The sequence below is a fragment of the Carcharhinus amblyrhynchos genome, chromosome 4 (genome assembly GCF_965287045.1).
Source record: "Carcharhinus amblyrhynchos chromosome 4, sCarAmb.v2.hapA, whole genome shotgun sequence".
NCBI lineage: Eukaryota > Metazoa > Chordata > Chondrichthyes > Carcharhiniformes > Carcharhinidae > Carcharhinus > Carcharhinus amblyrhynchos.
In genome coordinates, this window is record NC_137327.1 from 23,168,073 (window position 1) to 23,189,710 (window position 21,638).

The 21,638-nt window shown below is 42.1% G+C and overlaps 1 protein-coding gene across 1 annotated transcript in view; it reads left to right on the top strand.

Moving 5' to 3' along the window:
- LOC145341871 (polycystin-1-like protein 2) overlaps positions 1–17,418 on the top strand; it is an 86,472-nt gene extending 69,054 nt beyond the window's left edge. The window contains exons 28-34 of the mRNA XM_080186881.1: positions 1,232–1,365; positions 3,416–3,543; positions 7,061–7,221; positions 9,751–9,961; positions 11,963–12,064; positions 14,368–14,499; positions 17,281–17,418. Coding sequence (XP_080043007.1) covers positions 1,232–1,365; positions 3,416–3,543; positions 7,061–7,221; positions 9,751–9,961; positions 11,963–12,064; positions 14,368–14,499; positions 17,281–17,418 — 1,006 coding nt within the window. The remainder of the gene's footprint in view (positions 1–1,231; positions 1,366–3,415; positions 3,544–7,060; positions 7,222–9,750; positions 9,962–11,962; positions 12,065–14,367; positions 14,500–17,280) is intronic.
- The last annotated feature ends 4,220 nt before the right edge of the window (positions 17,419–21,638 follow it).

Here is a 21,638-nt window from a genome sequence, read left to right on the forward strand (position 1 = left end):
AGTCCAAAAGACGTGCTGGTTAGGTGCATTGACCATGCTAAATTCTCCCTCAGTGTACCAGAACAGGCACTGGAGTGTGGTGACAAGGGGATTATCACAGTAACTTCATTGCAGTGTTAATGTAAGCCTACTTGTGACACTAACAAATAAAATTTAAACTTTAATACCAGTAGGAGGAAAGCTATGCAGATGGAAACCAGTGAAATTTGGCAACCCTGCGTGTGGGTAATGGTCAACAAAATGTTTTTGCGGGCTGCTGTCAGAGCTCAGATGAGCCCTTGGGCCCGATTAACTTAGAGGAATGTGGCTGATAACAGTTAGATATTTAACCAGCAGGGGGGCAACATTGCTTCTTCTTCGTGCAATGAGTTCAGGGTTGAAGAAGATCATCCCCCCGTGTAATAATCATGTGTTTATATCACTATCATCACTGGAGCATTTGACTTCTGTGAATAAAAAATGGACTTGCTGTTTCATTATGGTCTAGAACTTTTTGGAAATGATTACTACTCAGTTGCCGAGCCATCTGCTTTATGTAAATATTCTGGTTTGCACTGTGAATTCACAAACAGTACGCCATATGTTGGATTCTTTCACTTCACCAAATGTGACATGCGGCGTAGGAATTTGTAAAACTGAGTTCAGTTGTTCAGTTTCCATTTGGAAGACTGCCTGACAAACCTCAGTTTAAGAGTTAATACCCGCAAAACCCATCGAAGAGTACAGTCAGTTCCTAATTTCCGTGACGATTTCCCACTAATTACACGTTATTAGCAAATTTAAGAAATCTTGCTCATAATCCCCTTATCTAGGTCAGTTATGAATGTGTGAATAGTAGGAGCCAGAGGGCCAATTCCTGATGGTGGTGTATTCATTAAAGCAGTTTTTAATAGCTATAATAATCCGTTTATATCTTTTCTGTTCTTGATTGGTTTAATCTGAGTCTTTGTGACCTTTTCACCAGTTTCAAGTGTTCAAATTTTCAAAGCTTGTCCTTTGTGGGAAGAAAGATCTTCAGCAAATGTCTTTTGAAACTTCCTTTATGCATTTATGACTCTGTTCCACCCTGAAGTTGTCACTTCCCAACCATCAACTTCCTCTTGAGATGCCATCATCAGTTTATTTTTGGACGCACGATTGCAGACTTTTTTTTCCCATTAGACCACATGTTTCATCAATTCATCTTCAATATTTTAATGGGATAATTAAGGTTTTCTGCTTTTCCCTGCAGAGTTCTGAAATATCTAAAGGACAACAGCTGGGTAGATATGTACACCAGAGCTATCTTTGTAGAGTTCACGGTTTACAATGCGAATGTAAATCTGTTTTGCGTAGTCACACTGATGCTGGAGATGAAAGCTATTGGTAAGAGACAAAGCTATTTTGCTTTGATTGTATATTATGCAGTCATTACTAAGAGAATGAGACTGTGAGAAGAACTGACCAACAACAGCTAAGCGAAGGGAAGAATACGTTTGTAATTAGGCCACACTTGGAATACTGTGTATATTTCTGGCCACCCTATTATAGAAAGAATATTATTTAAACAAAAAGGTTTACTAGGATGCTACTGGGACTTGACGGTTTGAGTTATAAGGAGAGGCTGGATAAACTGTGACTTTTTTCCCTGGAGCACAGGAGGCTGGAGGGTGATCTTACAGAGATCTATAAAATAATGAGGGGCATAGATCAGCAAGATAATCAATATCTTTTCCCAAAGGTAGGGGAGTCTAAAACTTGAGGGCATATATTTAAGATGAGAGGGAAGGGACACAAGAGTGTCCAGAGAGGCAATTTTTTCGTACAGAGGGTGGTGAGTGTCTAGAACAAGCTGCCAGAGCTAGTACTAAAGGTGGGTATAGTTTTGTCTTTTAAAAAGCATTTAGACAGTTACCTGGGTAGGATGGGTATAGGGGAATATGGGCGAAACGCGGGCAATTGGGACTAGCTTAGTGATTTAAAAAAAAGGGTGGCATGTACAAGTTGGGCTGAAGGGCCTGTTTTCATGCTGCAAACCTCTGTGACTCAATGACTCTATGATTCAGACTATTACCCATATGGAGGATACATGCTGACATGGTGGCCTGATTTTTTTTGCTGTAATTTCTATTTAATCCTATACACTCATGATGAGGTTCGTGCTTCTGGAGAATATATCAGGAAAAAGTTGGAACTCTATAATTATTTTGATTACTTTGCCCATTTAAATGGAGTTATAAATACCTATATTAAAAGCAAAATGAAAATCTGGAATTAAAACAGAAAATGCTGAAAAGACTCACCAAGTCTGGCAGCATGTTTGGAAAGGGAATGAGTCAATGAGACAGATGTCTGTTTCCCTTTTCCACAGATGCTGCCAGACCTGCAAAGTCGTTCCAGCATTTTCTGTTTATCTATGAACACTCTGGTTGATTAATACTACTGCTCTTGAGTGAATTTAATGTGGCCCATTGCAATGGGAAACTTGGCAGCCAGGCCAGGTTACATATCAGGATGTCTGCATATCAGTCACCCAATAGTGAGAAAGTTCCCATGGCGATGTTGGAGACAGGAAAGTGCCAACTGAGGGAAACTCACCCACTTGCGGTGGCATGTCATTTTGGATCATTAATGAGCCGGTTGATCCCATTATCTCTGAGTCCACTGGGACTTAATGGTAGCACAGGGATTAAATGGGAGCCATACGGCATTCCCGTGCTTCCCAAAGCTGCCCAGCAAACCCACCAGTGGTCCACCAGCGATCCCTCATTGGCAGGACTCTATCCAAAGTCAAGAGACTTGCATTGGGAAGGGGGAAGCCACCTCATGATCCTCACTCACCTGAGTCAAGGATCCAATGATGATCCTGGTGAAGTTCTGGTGAACATGCTGGCAATGGAGAATTGCCGATGCCTGACTGGATGGCACCAACAGTTCTACCAAACAGCAGCTCCTTAGCAATAACCTGCTCACGGATGCTCAGACTGAGTTCCACCAGGGCCACCCAGCTCCTGACCTCATTGCAGCCCTTGGTTCAAACATGGTCAAAAGAGTTGAATCCCAGAGGTGATGTGCCCTTGATATCAAGACAGCATTTGACCAAAACTGGTATCAAAGGGCCTTAGCAAAACTGGAGTCAATGGGAATGTGGGTGTACCTACACCTCAGGGACTACAGTGGTTCAGAAAGACATCTCACCCTCACCTTTCCAAAGGCAATAAATGCCAGCTGAGCCAGTGAACCCACACTCCATAAAGGATGTTTAAAAAAATCCCTTAGGTGAGATATAATGAAACAGTTGGACCAGAAATCTTTGTTGAAGCGCTGTAATATTTATCTCTGATTCCTTATATTTGATGCTGAGGAATAATCAAACCCTTGGCCATATTTACAGTATTGCTGGAAATCCTCATCAGCTGTAAATTTCATTCTCCAGGTGTCTTCCTTGGCAATGTGGAAACTGAGATCATCCGGCTTTACCAATATGTGGACCAGAATTATTCTTCCATCATTGGAGCTCAAATCATCTTCATACTGATTGTTATTTATTATATGGTCATGCAGGTAAGTGGGAAGTGAAGTTAGAGAATAGAGTTGTAATCCTGGGAATGGTGTTGTATGATTATATTAATGTACCACACTCCTTTGACCGCTATTCTACTGAGGTAAGAATCTGCCCAATGCTCCCATTAAAAGGATGCAGCAATTTGATACAAGCCCATGGCCTGTTACATGATATTTTCTTGAAGTGTCAACAAGCAGCTGCTGTCCTTCAGAGTGTGCGCTATGAGAACACTATCATTGGCAAACAAGAGTTTGCTTTGTAGTTGTAATGTGATCTTTGCATGAGATCTGAGCCTTTGCAGACTCACAGGGTTATCGTCTGTCCTGAACTGCATGTGTATGTCTCTGATGTAGAGATGCCGGCGTTGGACTGGGGTAAACACAGTAAGAAGTCTGACAACACCAGGTTTAAGTCCAACCAGAGTATTTGTTAGTAATCCCACAAGCTTTCGAGGTGTATGTTTATGCCAAGATCTTTGAGTGCACTTAAGAGCCTGGCCGAAAAGTAGAATGCAAACAGAACTGAGCCATTATGCGGTCCATTGGTGACAGGAAAGACATGTGGGGCACCGTTCCACATTACACTGGACACAATTCTATCACGAAATGAGTTGACGACCCTCATCATTGTCCCAGAGCATCCTCCCTATTTATACAGCACTTCCACAGGTCTTCATGTTTGAAGACTTTTGGTCAGGTCATTGAACACCATGCAAAGGTCCATGTCCAATTCCTGTGATTTATTTGTGTGATCATTTTGACTGCTCCTTGTTTAGCACGAAAGCCCCACTGGGATTGTCAGGTCCACCAAGATGAGCGACAATCCTGTGAGAACAATTCACACAAGAATTTCCCCTGGCGTGGAGTGAAGTGAAATACCACAATGGTTGCCACAGATGGACATGTTTCCCTTCCATTTGTACAGGTGCATTACAGAAACATCCTTATAATCTCGGGCACATTGTCCTGGTTCCAGATTAAGCAGAAGAAGTGAGTTTCCTAACTCCCCTAACTTTCCTAACTGTCATCAAGTCATCTCAACATTTGAGGAGAACAAAACGTGATTGGTACAGAACAAGTGAGGACAACACAGAGCCAGTAGTGCCTTTACTGACCCCTCCAGTAGGGACTTAAATGGAATCTCTGCAAATGATGGTTTAGTTTAACATCACATATGAGATGATATCAACCTCGACAGTGAATAATTGATCTCCTTGCTGAACACTCATCCATCAAAGCAGCAGGGGAATTCATTGTGTAGTGTAATTGTCAGCTTACAGTGTCCCATCCTCTCTTTTCACTAGTCATCGATTTTTAATATGTGTTGGACAGATTCTTACCTCAGTTAAAATAGTGGGCAAAGGAATCTGGGATGGCATGGTGGCACAGTGGTTAACACTGCTGACTCATAGTGCTAGGGTCCCAGGTTCAATTCCATGGAATTTGCACATTCACCCCATATCTGCATGATTTCCTTCAGGTACCCCAGTTTCCTCCCGCAGTCCAAAGATGTGTGGGTTAGGTTGATTGGCCATGCTAAATTGACCCTAGTGTCAGGGGATTAGCAGAGTAAATGGATGGGGTTGGAGGAGTAGGGCCTGGGTGGGATTGTGGTTGGTACAGACTCGATGGGCCGAATGGCCTACTTCTGCACTGTAAGGATTCTATCTGCTGATAATGATAACAAGGGAAAGCCAATCTTCATCCGAATGGTAGAATGATGTACCCCCCACTACTGTCCCCCTGGCCCCCCCCCTCTAATCCACAGGCTTTACTTCTGTACATAATACAGTTGACAGAAGTTTTGTTTACTGTGCACAATATCTTTAATGGTAAAATCAACAATGAAGGCTTTGTTCAATAAAGAGCTGGATTCTCCAACCTTATCCACACCTGGGAATCTCCTTTCCTGCCACAGTGAATGGAGATTTGGATAAGTGCCAATCAGGAAGTATATAATGCAGCCCATCCTATTGAATGGCAGACTTGGTCTTAATAATCCCTATTTTTAATTTTAAAAATGAGGAGCAGCTACTTTCTAGCTATGTCAAGGTTTCTGTCTTTTTTTTTAACCTGTTCACTCCTGAAACCACTTATTCCAAATGGAACTGTTGTCCAGGTGATCCTCTAGCCTCTCACCAAAGTGGCCACTTTGAGAGTCTTGATAGCGCGTGTCAACAGGCTGCTTCATCATGGAGCTGATGTCAGCATAGTCCTCAGAGGAGGCGATAGCCTTGTGCTATTATTGCTAGAATATTAACCCAGAATCTCAGCCTAGGTTTGAATCCCATCATGGCAGACGGTGGAATTTGACTTCAATAAAAAAAATCAACAATTGAAAATCTGATGGTCATAAAACCATTGTCAATTGTCAATCGAATTCACTAATTTCTTTTAGGGAAAGAAATCTGCCATCCTTACCTAGTCTGGCCTACATGTGACTCCAGAGCCACAGCAATGTGGTTAACTTAACTGCCCTCAGGCAACTAGGGATGAGCAATTAGTGCTGGCCAGCCAGTGATGCCCATGTCCCACCAATGAATAAAAAAGATGTGCTGTTGGCCCTTGTACTGCTCCATTTGGACCATAAGATGGTGATCAAGTCAATGTTCCGCTCTTGTCACAGGGAGATTGAGGCTAGTTTGTAACACTCCTGTTGGCACTCTGACTGAGAATAAAGCTACTTCAGCACCAAGATGGAAACCTATTGATTTAACTAAACATTTCATTAACATCTGAACCAACAGAGGGTTTATCCTTCTGGGTGGCACGGTAGCACAGTGGTTAAACTGCTGCTTCACAGCTCCAGGGTCCTGGGTTCAATTCCTGGCTCAGGTCACTCCCTGTGTGGAGTTTGCACATTCTCCTCATGTCTGTGTGGGTTTCCTTGGGTACTGCGGTTTCCTCCCACAGTCCAAAGATGTGCGGGTTAGATTGATTGGCCATGCTAAGAAATTGCCCCTTAGTGTTCAGGGATGCATAGGTTAGAGGGATTAGTGGGTATGATATGGGGGTAGGGCCTGGGTGGGATTGTGTTCGGTGCAGACTCGAAGGGCCTCTTTCTGCACTGTAGGATTCTACGATCTGATTATCCCTCTCTCCACTTGCATTGTCTATATCTGCAAAGACTTGCATTCCAACCATTATCTTGCAATTGTATCTGTGTCTATATATGCTGTGTTTGTGAACCCAACTCTCCACTCTCCACTGAGGAAGGAGCAGTGCTCCAAAAGCTCATGATTCTAAATAAACTTTAACCTGGTGTTGTGAGACTGCTTACTGTATCAGAGGGTTTGCCATGTTCATAAATAAAAACTTTAAAGTGATATTAACTCTGTAGTCATAAAACATCAACAATAACTGTGGACAATGTTTGAATTTAGGTACATTTGGAGTTTAATGTGTTAAAAGAACCAATGAAAGAAAAAGTGCAATTTAAACCCAACACCATGATTGTGAAGAGAGATGTTTATTACCAATCTATCCAGATTTACTCAAATGATATATCTTCTTTCAGGGAAAACTCCTAAAGCAGAAAGGAATGAAGTACTTCTGGGACAAATGGAACCTGATTGATTTGGCCATTGTCCTGTGCAGCTGGAGTGCTTTTGGATTGTATATAAAACGAGCCATGCTTGGAGCGAGAGTTATAAAGGACTACCTGCAAAACCGGGACAGGTTGTTCATCAAGTTCTTACACCCCACATAGTGTTAAAGATTCAGACCAGTGACCATTGAAGTTCTGCTGCCTGCGTCCGTGCCCAGCATTACTTTTCGCTGGGTGATGCAATCCATTGCCTTAAGCATTTAAATTTCCAGTTGACAGAGACAGAAGGATTTTACCCTTTGGCTAGTGCTCAGGATAAGCATAAACTCCTGGGCCTGAATCTTTCACCTGTGGGAACAAGCACGAAACATGTTCCTGGCTGCAGAGTGCAATTTCCCGCAGGGAGGCTAATTAACGGGTATTTACAGTGAAAAATACTCTAAGAAAGGCTGTGAGTGCTGCCGGGGAAGGTAGGCACTAAGAACAGGGATAGTGAGGGCTGGTGTTTCTAATGTACTCCCTCTGGGGGAAAAGCTTTGGTGGAACTGCCCTACGGAGCTGCTGACCCATGAAAAATAAATATTGATGTTAAGGCTACACTGAGCGTCCAGGCCGCACAATCATACACAGGCCTCAGTCACTAGACACATTTGGGAATTTTATGTTAACCCTGACAGTTCATCCTGCCCTGGATCCAAATTGTAGCTAAAATAGATCAATTTAATTGCAGATTGAAGAAGAAATTAGCAGCTCTAGCCATGGTCCTCTGGGTGCAAGAGCAATCATAGTTTTACAATTTACTTTAAGAAACTTTCTTCAAGTTTTTAATGCGTATGGGACAGAAGGTAGTTACTGCTGACTCACCCTGAACAAATAAAACTTCTTTGAGCCGGACTTGGAGGTTGCATCACACATAATGTCTGTTTATTCACTGATATGAATGGGACAGTAACTTCAACATTCGTCTTCGAAATGGGCTCCAAAATGCTCCACTTTAAATTTTCTTATTTTTAAAACTGTTATCACATTCCCAAGAATGTTAACCAGGCTACCTGGTTAAGATAAATACAGCAGTATTTCTGATGATGGCTATTCTTTTTCCATTCACTCCTTTGGCATCAAGTTCATGTCACCGTGAACCTTTTTGCTTTATTTACATAAGCAAGCTAACAAACTTTTAAACCACTATTTCCTGAAGCTACAGTATTAAACAGCCAAAGTTCCTGATTACTGTGCCTCATATTCTCCTGGAGAGTGCTCTAAATAACAACAATCTCAGTCTATCTTTGTCTTTAATGCCCTACATTTTGCATTATACTGTGAATAATATCGAGAGTTATGACAGTGAGTTAATGTGATGCATCAATAGTGCTCACGGATAGCATTAATAAATATGATTTTGTTTTACACGCAAAGTTATTAACCCTGCAGACAATGCAGGTGGGACATGGTCTCTAATTTTACATGCACTGTAATGGGAAATCATCCTTCTACTTCTGAATAAGCTTCAATTGCACTGATTATATTTTCTGATATTTATTTAACCCAATGGATTTTGTGAGTGTGAGTATCCCTTGATCTTTATATTTTGAAATTACTTCAGTGTCTGTGATGCAGTCTGACATCTGAAAATATGAAAGATGATGTACAAATCCAAGCTCTTACTTCCTGTCTTTGCATCTATTAATTCTGGCATTTCCTTGTTGCCCCTGTGCCAAACACTACTTTAAAACAGACAGGAAAGATGAAGCAAGGGAAAGAAAGAATTTTATTTATTTATTGTCTTGCCACATCCTCAGGACATCTGAAAATGCTTCCCATCCAAGGGAATTATGTTTGAAGTGTACTCACTCTTGTTTTGTGGACACATGTGATAGCCAAGTTGGGAATATATCTCACAAATGTCAGGGGCCTGGGTTCGATTCCCGGCTTGGGTCACTGTCTGTGCGGCGTCTGCATGTTCTCCCTGTGTCTGTGTGGGTTTCCTCTGTGTGCTTCAGTTTCCTCCCACAGTCCGAAAGGCATGCTGGTTAGATGCTAAATTCTCCCTCAGTGTACCTGAACAGGCGCTGGAGTGTGGTGATTAGGGGGTTTTCACAGTAACTTCATTGCAGTGTTAATGTGAACTTACTTGTGACAATAAATAAACTTTAAATTTTAAACATTAAATTTAGCAAATGATCTGTAAATTTGATTGGGTTGTTTGAGGGTCAGGATACTGCGAGAATTCCCTGTTCTTCTTTGAGTAGTTTTATAGGATCTTTTACATCCAGAAGAGACCAGATGGCTACTACATATGACATCTGATATTGAGACTAATATCGACGACAATGACAGTGGGAGTAAACTAACAGTTTGTTAACACGTCTTTATCGTAGCATAGTCAGCACAAGACTGGCTAAGCAAGTTCCACCCAGGATGGAGCTTGAGTTGTGGGTTACCTGAGCCGCTCTCTTAAAGAGGCCCAACATGCATTTCAATGACCTACCTGTTCCCACATCTCTACCTGAACTGTTCTGAGCCGGCATGGCACAATGGTGACTCCAGTGTAACAATTATACCTACCTGAACTTCTGAAGACCGAAGATGATAAAATCTATTGATTTTTTGTTTCAAAACAATTGTAAGTACAAATTGATATTGTTGGTGCTTATTTCCAGGTTTGTAAATTTTTATGAGACTGCAATGATAGACTCCAGTCTGGGATATGTGATTGCTTTCCTGGTGTCACTTGCTACTGTTAAATTGTGGAAACTGCTACATTTGAGTCCCAAGATGCATCTGATTACTTCTTCACTGCAGAGATCCTGGAGTAACCTTCTGGGGATTCTGTTCATCTTCATTGTGCTGCTTATTGCCTACTCCTCTGTAGTAAGCAACTTATATCTCCACGATACCAAATATTTTTAGATCGCTGCTGTCATTGTTTAGATTCAGACTATTTTGCGGGAACATATGTGAGCAGGTATAATGTTATGGTGGATTTTAATAAAATGGGAAAATTGGTCCCCTGAAACTTAAATTAATCCAAACTGGACATACTTTAAACAATTCATTTTGGACTGGGAAGTAATCATGGCACTTATTCCCAAGGTACTGTGGTTGGGGTTTGGTTTAGCTCATTTGGCTGGGTGGCTGGTTAGTGAAGTAAAATGATGCTAACAGTGTGGGTTCAATTCCCATGCAGGCTGATATTATTCACCAACCTGAGGTGTGGTGATCCTCAGAGTAAATCACCACCAGTCAGCCTATGGTTATCTGGGATTATGGTGATTTTATTGTTTTACTAATAGTGACCATTGAAAATGTTCTATTTAAATCTATCCAAATATTGGGTTGAGAAAATGGATAAAAATTTGAATTTGAAACATCACATTCTTTCTGTTGTTAGACAATCTGATGGCCTGACCTTGTGCCTAAAGAATCTCATGCCAGGGTGCTGGTCCGTATGCGTGATTCTCCGTGCAATCACAGCAAAGCCCTGCAAAACAATGTCAAGTAAATAGAGACGAGGGCCAAGAGATGGATTAAGCCATTGGTGTGGCCTAGGAGGAGGCCACCAGCCAGATATTAGTACAACATGCAGGAATTTCAACAAGGTGTCAAAATTTGGAAATATATCAATGAAAACATTATTTTTTATGAAAGCACTATTGCCAGGACAAAGAATAGGGGGGCAATTCTCCTTCCTCGGGAGAGGCTTATAAAATTCTGCCCGAGGCTAACAGAGAATTCCGTTCTGTGATCCTTGCCCATCCCTATCCCGGGGCAGACGAGGAGGTAAAATTCTGGCACAAGTGTTGAATTTGCATAAAAACTGGGGTAAATCATGTTGGTTTTTTGAACAGGATTTTCAAAATGAATCTCCTACACTCTGTGCGCCGCAGAGTGCACTAGTGTGATTTAATCCAGAAATCACTGAAGAGACCGGCAGTATAGTGCTGAATGGGCCACTGTGTGTGCGCCAATCTGTTAGCACAGTGGCCCCTGTCTGCTGGCCTTGCAATTGCTGGCCAGCTCAATCCCTGGCCAGACCCGTAACCCCTGCATCACTGGCCCTCCCACGCCCCCAAGGTCAGCTTTGAACCATATATTTATGCCATTACTAAGTGTGTCTATTTCCACCTCCACAACACTACCTGACCATACCCTATGCTTACCTGCTGCTGAAACCCTCACCTAATCCCTCATTTATCTCCACACTTAACTATTCCAACTAACTCCTGGTTGGCCCCCATCTTCCACTCTTCGTAACCTTAATCTCATCTAGAAGACTTGAGTCCTTGCTGACATAAAGTCTCATTCACCCATCATCTCATGCCTACTGATCAACATTGGCCATTGGTTAAGCAACAGCTCAACTTCAAAATTTGCATCCTTGCTTGCAAATCCTTCCATTGCTTCATCCTCCCCTATTCCTGGGACTTTCTGCAGTCCAGCACTCTGAGATATTTGTTGTCTTCCAACTCTGGTCTCTTGAGCACCACCGATTTTACTCCACCATTGCCTTCAGCTGCCAAGGCCCTAACCTCTGGAGTTCCCTCCCTCAGCCTCTCTGACTCTCTATCTCGCTATCCTCCACTCTTCAAAACTTCCTCCTTTGACCAGGCTTTAGTCGTGGTTTGTAATATCCCTCTATGTGGTTCTGTGCCACATACTTTTTGACGACACTTGTCTGAAATATGTTGGGATGTTTTACTACATTAAAGGTGCTATGTAAATGAAAGTTCTTATTGTATATTTTATCACAGAGAGGAATATCAGAAAATCACATGGATGCAGCAATTTAATTGCCCACCCACAATAACATACAACCCATATGTGCTGTGCCTTACAGTATAGTTTAATAATGATTTAATTTCTCTCCCACAGTGTTACTTGGTGTTGGGTTTGAACCTATCCACCTACAGGACTTTCAGCAGTTCAATGGTAACAATTATTCGCCTGCAGCTTGGAGCCTTCAACTACGATGAGGTGGGATATCACTAACTGTAGAGTTTAGGTTGTGATTAGTGTTTATTAACATAGAAAATAGGAGCAGGAGGAGACTATTCAGCCCTTCGAGCCTGCTCACCATTCATGATGATCATGGCTGATCCTTCCACTCAGTAACCTGATCCCCAGATCCCTTAATAAGAACATAAGAACATAAGAAATAGGAGCAGGAGTATCCCTTTCACTTCAACGGATATATCTAACTGTTTCTTGAAATCTAGCAGAAACACAGCAGAAGGGACAGAAATGCCCAGGACAATTTGCTCACCAGTCTGAACAATTGTATCTGCCACAAATTGGGGTGAATAACTGTTGGTAAATGTTTATGGAGTAGTAATTTTTGTATAACACAGAGTATGTATTAGTGTAAGGTTCTACCTCTTTGGAAGTTTATCCAGACGTCTAATCCTTCCACTAACACTCACCTAACCCCTGCATTCATTCAATTTCTCACTCAATGTCATCATGGCAATTGTCATATACCCTAGTAAGAAGTCTCACAATACCAGGTTAAAACCCAACAGGTTTACTTGGAATCACGAGCTTTCGGAGCACTGCTCCTTCATCAGGTGAATGCAGCGATAAATGAATGTTTGGCATGCACTCACCTGATGAAGGAGCAGTGCTCAGAAAGCTCGTGATTCCAAATAAACCTGTCGGAGTTTAACATGATATTGTGAGACTTTGTGCCTGCCCCAAACCAATGCTGGAATCTCCACATCATGTCATATACCCTGGCATCATATCAATGTTCATCCAGTTTTTAAATGAATCATTTATCACTAGGAAGTGAAAGAGGTTTGATAAAGGAGAAGAGCATAAAGTTGGTAGATTAGTCATTATCAATTATCAATAAATGTCAGAAGCATCTGTGTGAAAACTCTGTGTGGAGTTTGCATGTTCTGTCCATGTCTGTCTGGGTTTCCTCCAGCTGCTCCAGTTTCCTCCCACAGTCCAACGAAGTGCAGGTTAACTGGATTGGCCATGCTAAATTGACCTTTAGCATGGGGTACTAGCTAGGGTAAATACATGGGGTTATGGAGATGTGGCCTGAGTGGGGATCATTGTAGGTGGAGTCTAGATGGGCCAAATGGTCTCCTTCTGCACTGTAGGGATTCTAAGATTCTATTCTGTGATTCATTCCTGCCAACAGGAGGCAAAATTAACCAAAGAGGTTTTGTTAAATTTGTTTTTAGGATGTGCCAATTGATAGTTGTGTAGGAAAGGTGATGGTGTTTGGTATGAAACCAGGGAAGTAAATTTGGTGACAGTGCTCCCGTCCTACAGTGTTAGGATTGTTCTGGCCACCACATACCTTTAAAGGATTTTATAAGTCAAATACCTAGTTTGGGACAGGAACTATATGCAAACATGATTGACTACACTTGGAGGGACAGTGAAATGACTTTTAGTGTAGTGTAGACCAGTTCACATTGCTCGATTCTAGAGGGTAATCGTTGGTTTGATGTGTTATTACAATACACATTGCCACAGTACCACTGCGCCATCTATGATCTAAACTGTGCAACTGCGAGGTCTATTTCTAGAGCTACAGCAAAATTGAGTAATAGTGAGGATTGAGTTGGATGGATTTTGATACAGAATACTAAAATTTTATCATTTGGTACATTTTAATATACTCAAATTCTTAAATCTGGAACCATAAAGAAAATAGAAACTGCACATTATTCTTCAAACTCAAACTTCTGATAATATTGCGGAAGATAGTTAAGCCTATTCTATAAACATGCAGATTTTCCTGTCTGATACAATTTCTCTGACCTGGGGTCTGTCTCTGTGAAGTTTGCACATTCTCCCCATGTCTGCATGGGTTTCCTCCGGGTGCTCCGGTTTCCACCCAAACTTAAAAGATGTGCAGTTTAGGTGGATTGGCCATGCTAAATTGTCCTTTAGTGTTCCAAGATGGGTAGGTAGAAGGATTAGTGGGGTAAATATGTGGTGTTACAAGGATAGTGCAGGGGTGTAGGCCTGGGAAAGATGCCCTGTCGGAGAGTCAGTATAGACCGATGGGGTGAATGGCCTTCTTCTGCACTGCAGGGATTCTATGGAAATGCAGCCCCAAAAGAGAAATGAATGCAACAGATTTTATAATATATTGATAACAATGATTGTAATAATGTTATAGGCCAGTTATTTTCTTTACTATAATTACTGGTGGTTGCTGATACTGCGTGTTTGATATTTGAAGACTTGATTTCACTTTGGATACTTATTTATAAACTGTGAATTACATCAATTATTTTTCTCTTTCCCTTGCTCAGGTGTTGGGAGCTACTCCATTCATGGGTGCATTTATCATCATTACCTGTGTTATTTTTATGACGTTTTTTGTCTTAAACATTTTTGTTTCTGCCTTACTCGTGTCCTTCAGTGAGGAAAGGCATCACCCGATGGTTTGTATTGAAAAGAACTCGGACCGTTTATTTTGGTTTTGCTGAAATCTCCTGCAAAAACACACTTACACCCACACCCACACCCACACACACTTACACACACACACACCCAAGCAGACACAGACATACACACACGCACACACACACACGTGCAAGCATACACACAGACAGACACACACACATAACCATAGACACACACACACACAAGCAGACACAGACAGACAGACAGACACTCACATGCAAACAGACACACAGACACAGACACACACGGAAGCATACACACAGACAGACAGGCAGACACACACACACACACACACAAGCATACACACATACACAAGCATACACACACACAAACACACACACACACAAACACAAACACACACACACAAATGCAAACACACACACACACAAACACAAACACACACACACGCACACACACAAACACACAAACACACACAAACACAAACACACACACACGCACACACACAAACACACAAACACACAAAGACACACACACACACACACACAGATTGTCAGAGAGGATTGGTGATTTTCCCTCCAGTGTTGAGTCACCAATGCACAAGTTTGGTAAAAACTGTCTGATTTGCATTTGTGGTCTAAATTACATCTTAGGAGTCTCATTAGAGACATGAAAATGATATATATTAATCTCTTGTTGCATTTCACATTGCCTTTAGAGGCTTTCGCTCCAGTGTTGACTTTATTCATATGAACAATAGTTACGACCTCAGCTGATGTTACTAATGGACAGCCCAGTGGCAAAGTGGTTAGCAATTCCAGTGGTTAGCAATGGTTGGTGGGTTCAAATCCAGGCTCAGATCACTGTTTGTGTGGAATTTGTACATTCTCCCTATGTCTGTGTGAGTTTCTTCTGGCCTCCTTCCACAGTCCAAAGATGTGCAGGTTAGGGTGATTGGCCATGCTAAATTGCCTTTTAGTGTCAGAGGGACTAGCAGGGTAAATGCATGGAGATACAGGGATAGGACCTGGGTGAGTTTGTTGTCGCTGCAGACTTGATGGGTCGAATAGCCTCCTTCTACAGTGTAGATTCTGTGACAAGTCAGATCCCACAATGAAATCTGGCTTGATAGATCCTAACTTTTATTTTTCTAGAAACCATGGAAGATAGTTCCTGGACAAATCCACTGATGAACTTTTAATACAAAGAACAGAACATTCATTAAACAAGAAAAATGAACATATTACACTAGACAAAAAGATTGAAAAGGCCTCAATAAAAACATGAGAACTGATTCAAATATTCACAATTCCTTTACCCCAACTAGATCCATACAAAATTAAGAAAGGTACAAACAATTTACCTCATTTACCTTATACTCTAATATTCAAGGTAAGTATGCAAACTTTGGTCAGACGCACAACACTCCAAAGTAAATGACAACTGTAACCAAAGCTGATTTTATGGATTTCTCAACAGCCCATTCAGAAACTTGTTACACCATGAGCCGACCAGCTTCATTGAAATTTTATCCTTCTCTCTAAGATTTCTAAGAAGATCTTGCCTTGGGATTCTTTCTCAAAAGTCAGTTCCATTCAGATGGCTTCAACAAGAATCCATCTCCAGGGTTTCAATCTCACATTCTGAATTTCCTTTCCTTGGATCATTGTATATACTTAAATTTCACCTTCAATGAATAATTTCAGATCCTTTTCCACGCTAGGCAGAACACTGCTCCAAAGGGTACCTTTGCCCTTATGGCCTGAAACACAGAGTCACCAAACTTTGGCTGCCATCTCAGATTTTCAAGGCTTCGCTTGAACTCACTTTGCTTCATGTCTGCTCCCTGCAGAACTTTCCCTTTAATTTAGAGTCTATTGAACTGTTTCTTTCTCTTAACATTATTTCACAGGATTGGTTGTCCCTAAATTATTCTCCCCTTAATCTGGTTTCCAATGTGGGTGCCATAAGCATAGACATGGGTCAAGGGTGGAGGAGGAAAAGCACATTGTTAAAATGGCGGCGCGGGCTCGATGGGCCGAAGGGACTGTTTCCCGTGCTGTGTTGTTCTTTGTTCTTTGATCTCTGTCCTTGTCCCATACCTGGGACATTCCTCTGAGATCTGCTTCTGCTCCACTCTTGTTTAGGATCATTTCTTTGTTTGGAACTGCTCCCTGTCCCCCCATCCCCTTGCCTACCCCCACTCCCAATGACCTACACTCAAATCGCATTCCTCTTCAGCTCACCTGACCTCCAGTTTTGCACCATTTCACTTTTTCTATTCCTTCTGCAACTACACATGTGTGCATGGCCAGTGCCTGTTCTTTAGCCTGTCTTTCTGTCCCCGTGCATTGGCCTGCCTATTCTAGCCATTCCTGTGGTATGCTTCTTGCCTCTGGGTTACCTTTTCATGTCTATAATGAGACTCCTAGTATACAATTTAAAGCTGGAATGCAAATCATGCAGTTTTTTTTACCAACCTTGTATATTAGTGAGTGGTACTTTTTAGTGTGGGCTTCTGGTTGCTAAGCAACTGCTTAATATTTTTTGAAGTTTGAAATTGCTTTTATGTCATAAACCTTCACTACAATGTAGGCAAATTTGCAATGTAACTAAAATTTACACACTTGCAGGCACCTTTGCTTAACATGAAGCTAAAATGAAATTTCAATCCTTTCGATAGAAACCAAATAAAGCTTAAATTTATATCTTACTTCTAATACACACAATACAAAATATTTTAAATTACTTAACTGTCTCTATTTCTGAACGATACTCCGGTTAACTTGTTTATTCTTCAGCCTTTGGAAGATGAAGAAATTATTGACCTGTTGCTGATGAAACTGTGCAACATCATTGGAATTCAGAGGAAGAAAAAGGAAGAACCATCATCAGCTGCTGAAGAGAAGGCCTTATTCCTGGAAAAGGAGAAACTGTGAGCACCTGTCAGAATCAGGGATGGAGAAAACTGGAGCCATTAATGATTATTTGTGACATAAGGAGAGTATACAATGAATTCAGAAAGGGTGCGGAATATTATTGTGTCACAATAACAGAGTGGAATTTTTTAGATTAATTTCTTCATTTGTCTTTTTTGCGCTTCAAAGTTTTGTACTCAGTCACTTATCATTTAAGAATTCACGTTAAGTTGATAAATTGCTATATATTTCTATAATTACTAAAACCCTTGCTTTGACACTGAGGAACTTAAAAACAGGAGGAAACCCTTGAATTATTTTATTCAATCATCCATTCCTCAACTCTGTTTACTCAGGTTTACTTCAGATTCCTCTGCCTAGCAAAAGCCTACTGTTATCAGACTTGAGCATTCCAGTTGAATCAGCACCCACAGCTTTTAGGTGTGTGGGGGTGGGGAATGGTGGTGGTACTGGTCAATTCTGGGTTTCCTGTGCCCTCTGTATGAAGGGTTTCCTGATCTCAGTCCTAAATGTCTTGTTCTAATTTGAAGGTTATGCCACTTTGCTTTGGATTCTCCAAACATCGGAAATAGTTTCCCTCTATCCATCTTAACAAATCCTTTGATCATTTTAAAGACCATGGATGTGTTTGGGTCACTCTACAACTTTCCAAACTCAAGAAACTACGAGCTACGTTTATGCAATCTGTCCTTAACACAACTAGGACTCTGAACTGTGATTAAACGTATTTCTGGAAGTTTCATGACATGTTGATCTGCCTCCACGTTCCAGCCAATACATTCATGTGAAGCCCTGCCCCAACTGGAAAGCACAAAGACTCATTACTCAATTGGCTGATGCTTAACAGTCAGACAAACAGCCTTTTTTTAACACCCTATTTTCAATAATTTTACATCTGGTAAAGGGTCAAAGGAAATGGCAAAAAGACCCTGATATTTGGCCTGGACAGAATGGACGTGGAGAGGATGTTTCCACTAGTAGGAAAAACTCGAACCAGAGCACACAACCTCAGGCTAAAGGGATGATCCTTTAAAACAGAGGTGAGGAGGAATTTCTTCAGCCAGAGAGTGGTGAATCTGTGGAACTCTTTGCCACAGAAGGCTGTGGAGGCCAGGTCTTTAAGACAGATATAGATAGGTTCTTGATTCACAAGGGAATCAGGGGTCATGGGGAAAAGGCAGGAGAATGGAGATGAGAAAAATATCAGCCATGGTTGAATGGCAGAGCAGATTCGATGGGTCGAGTGGCCTAATTCTGCCCCTATGTCTTATGGCCTTATTTTTGAACATCCCGATGATCTTTCTCCAGGGTTGCACACAGCACCACACAGGAGATTAATCTTCCATTTTGACAAATATTCCCAAATAATTCAAAATCAAAATTAAACAGAATCACTGGGATTCGCTGGGCCTCCCCATGGTGTTTCTCCCAGCAGCAGGAGGTGGCCGGACATCTTCTGGGATCTTCCTGTCCGGCCGTGGTCAGTGAGATTCCCCACTAATTCCATCTCTTGCTGCCGGGAAACACGCGGTGGGGATGTGCCTTCAGCAGGACCAGAAGATCCCGCTGGCAAGAAGAGCCAGGAGATTGCGATCAGTGTCAAAAAAAAGTGAAAGGTTGAAGTGTTACATTATCTGAAATGAGTGAGTGATGTTTAAATAAATTATTGCATAGAGAATGAGTTTGTAGTAATGTTATATATGAGCCCTTTATGACAAGAAACCAATGCAAGGTTCAAGTGAATGATATTGCTCAATGACATGAGGTATCAATTCAAAGAAAATATTTCACGTTGTTAAAATTAGATTTCAGTCACTATTTTATTACAATAATGCAAAGTAATACAAAGCCAAATTGCTTGATATTGAACCAGTTCAGGGGTCACATAATGTCACAGGGTGATAAAAGTGTGCTTTGCAAAGAGATGGACTGAGCAACAGGCTAAGGATCTAAAAAAAAGTTAAGGAAATTACAAATCCAGGAAATATGCATCAGAGCAAATGGAAGAAGGTATAAGTGTGGGAAGACTGATAATGGTTTGAGATTGGTGTTCTCACTGTGCTTTCTCTTCTAGTTATTTTGGTGAATGGCTTGTTTCTTTAGCCACCCTTGTACTGCACTGTACTTAATGTAATTCCAGACTTGTGAACTATAATCTTAAATAAATATGCAACTGACAATCTTTATCAACCTTATTTTTTACACAGAAATCTTTGCTGCATATTAAACATACATTTTTGGCTGGGTTAGGTTTTAGGTTGCTACTGCTACATCTGTATAGTTTTACTGATGCTAAATAAAAATGCATGATTCAGGTAAGGAGTTCATCCCTATTTCCCAACAAGAGAGTTCAGGTCAGTCAATATAAACATTAATCGATGGAGTGAATTGGAATGGGATTTTCTACAGGACTTGTGGTTTTAAAGTACTGGGAAACCACAGGTTAAATCCAAACTGGTAACCTCTCCACTGACAGTGTAACTGAATAAACATTAAACAAGATGCTGAGAGATCTGGGTGAAGGGTTTTCTAATTCTATCAGCTCATGATACTGAACTTTTGTCAAGCTGTATTGATGAAAAATAGTAAAAAAGTTAAAGATTATTAGTCACAAGTAGGCCCACATTAACACTGCAATGAAGTTACAGTGAAAATCCCCTAGTCGCCACACTCTGGCACCTGTTTGGGTTAACTGAGGGAGAATTTACCATGGCCAATGCACCTAACCAGCATGTCTTTTGGACTGTGAGAGGAAACTGGAACACCCGGAGGAAACCCACACAGGCACAGAGCAAATGTGCAAACTCTGCACAGACAGTGACCCAAGCTCAGAATCAAACCCAGGTCCCTGGAGCTGTGTGGCAACAGTACTAACCACTGTGCCACTGTGCCACCCAACTGGGAAACAAGAATGTGTCTCTGAACTGTTTGACTTACCCTGTAGATAGCATTTGCTGTGTACTATGTGTAGATACATGGAATTAATTAATATTTGTTACACTATCGTACAGTGCTTTTTAACATAAAAACGATTTGGAACTGGAAGTTTTTTTTACATAGAAAGCACTGTGCAATCATATAACAAACACTAATTTAATCTATATATCTACATATGGCACTCAGCAATGCTACTCCCTACTGACAGGGAGGACCACCAGCTCCTTACTTCCCCCCATCCACAAATAACACGATAACCCTCCCCACACATGGCAAGGGTGTAACCTGACTCAACCATCCCCATCTAACTCCTCTCTCAGACCCCCTCATCTTCAGTCCCCGTCCTCCTCAGTCCCCCTTCTCCCTCAGTCCCCCTTCTCCCTCAGGCACTCCCCCCAGTTCAGCGTCCAACCCCCCCCACCTCAAACACTCACAGTCTAACTCCTCCCCCAGACCCTCTCAGTCTTCCTCCTCAGTCCCCCTCCTCCTCAGTCTCACTTCTTCCTCAGAACCCCCAACTCAGCACCCCTACACCCTCAGAAACCACCCCCCCCACCAGTTCAGCCTCCAACCCCCCCCTCAGGCACTCAGTCCCTCTTCCCCCTCATACCACCCCCTCGGGCACCCTTCCCCCTCAGATCCCCACAACCCTCCATTCCCTCAGACCCCCCACTCAGGACACTGTTCAGGTCACATGCCCTAGCATTGCCAACGCTGCACTATTGGAACTAACACCCTGGCCTGGCAGCTTGGACCCTGAAGAGTGGGGGCAGGGGGATGGGGGGGTTAGTCAAGAAGGTAGGTGCAGTGGCTATTTGCCTTTCTGTCACTGCTAGATTGCAGAGGAAGATCCCTCGAGGGTCCTGGGGTTAGGTCCTGAGATGGGGGTGTCACGACTGGACTGGCCCTTCCAGCCCTGGCAGACCTGAAGATCACCCCTGGCATAATGATTGCAGGCAGCCCTGGACCCTTGGGTTTAGCACGCCATGTCCCCACTTGTGGTTAGCACCAGTAAAACTCACCTGGGTGGGGGTTGCTGAGTGAATGATATGGGGTCTAGTGAATGAGCCATCAAGCCCGATAATGACATTGAAATTAGTGGATTTGTGTAATTATTGGGTTGCTACCCACTGTGGGCAGGAACCCGATCGGGGCTGGCAGTCCCACAGAATGGAGTGTCAGGCAAAAATTGGGATTCCCAATGGACGTCAAGACAATTGGGGTTCACCCAACCAATTTTTTCCTGACACTCCATTCTGTGGGACATTAGGATCCCTGCGGGC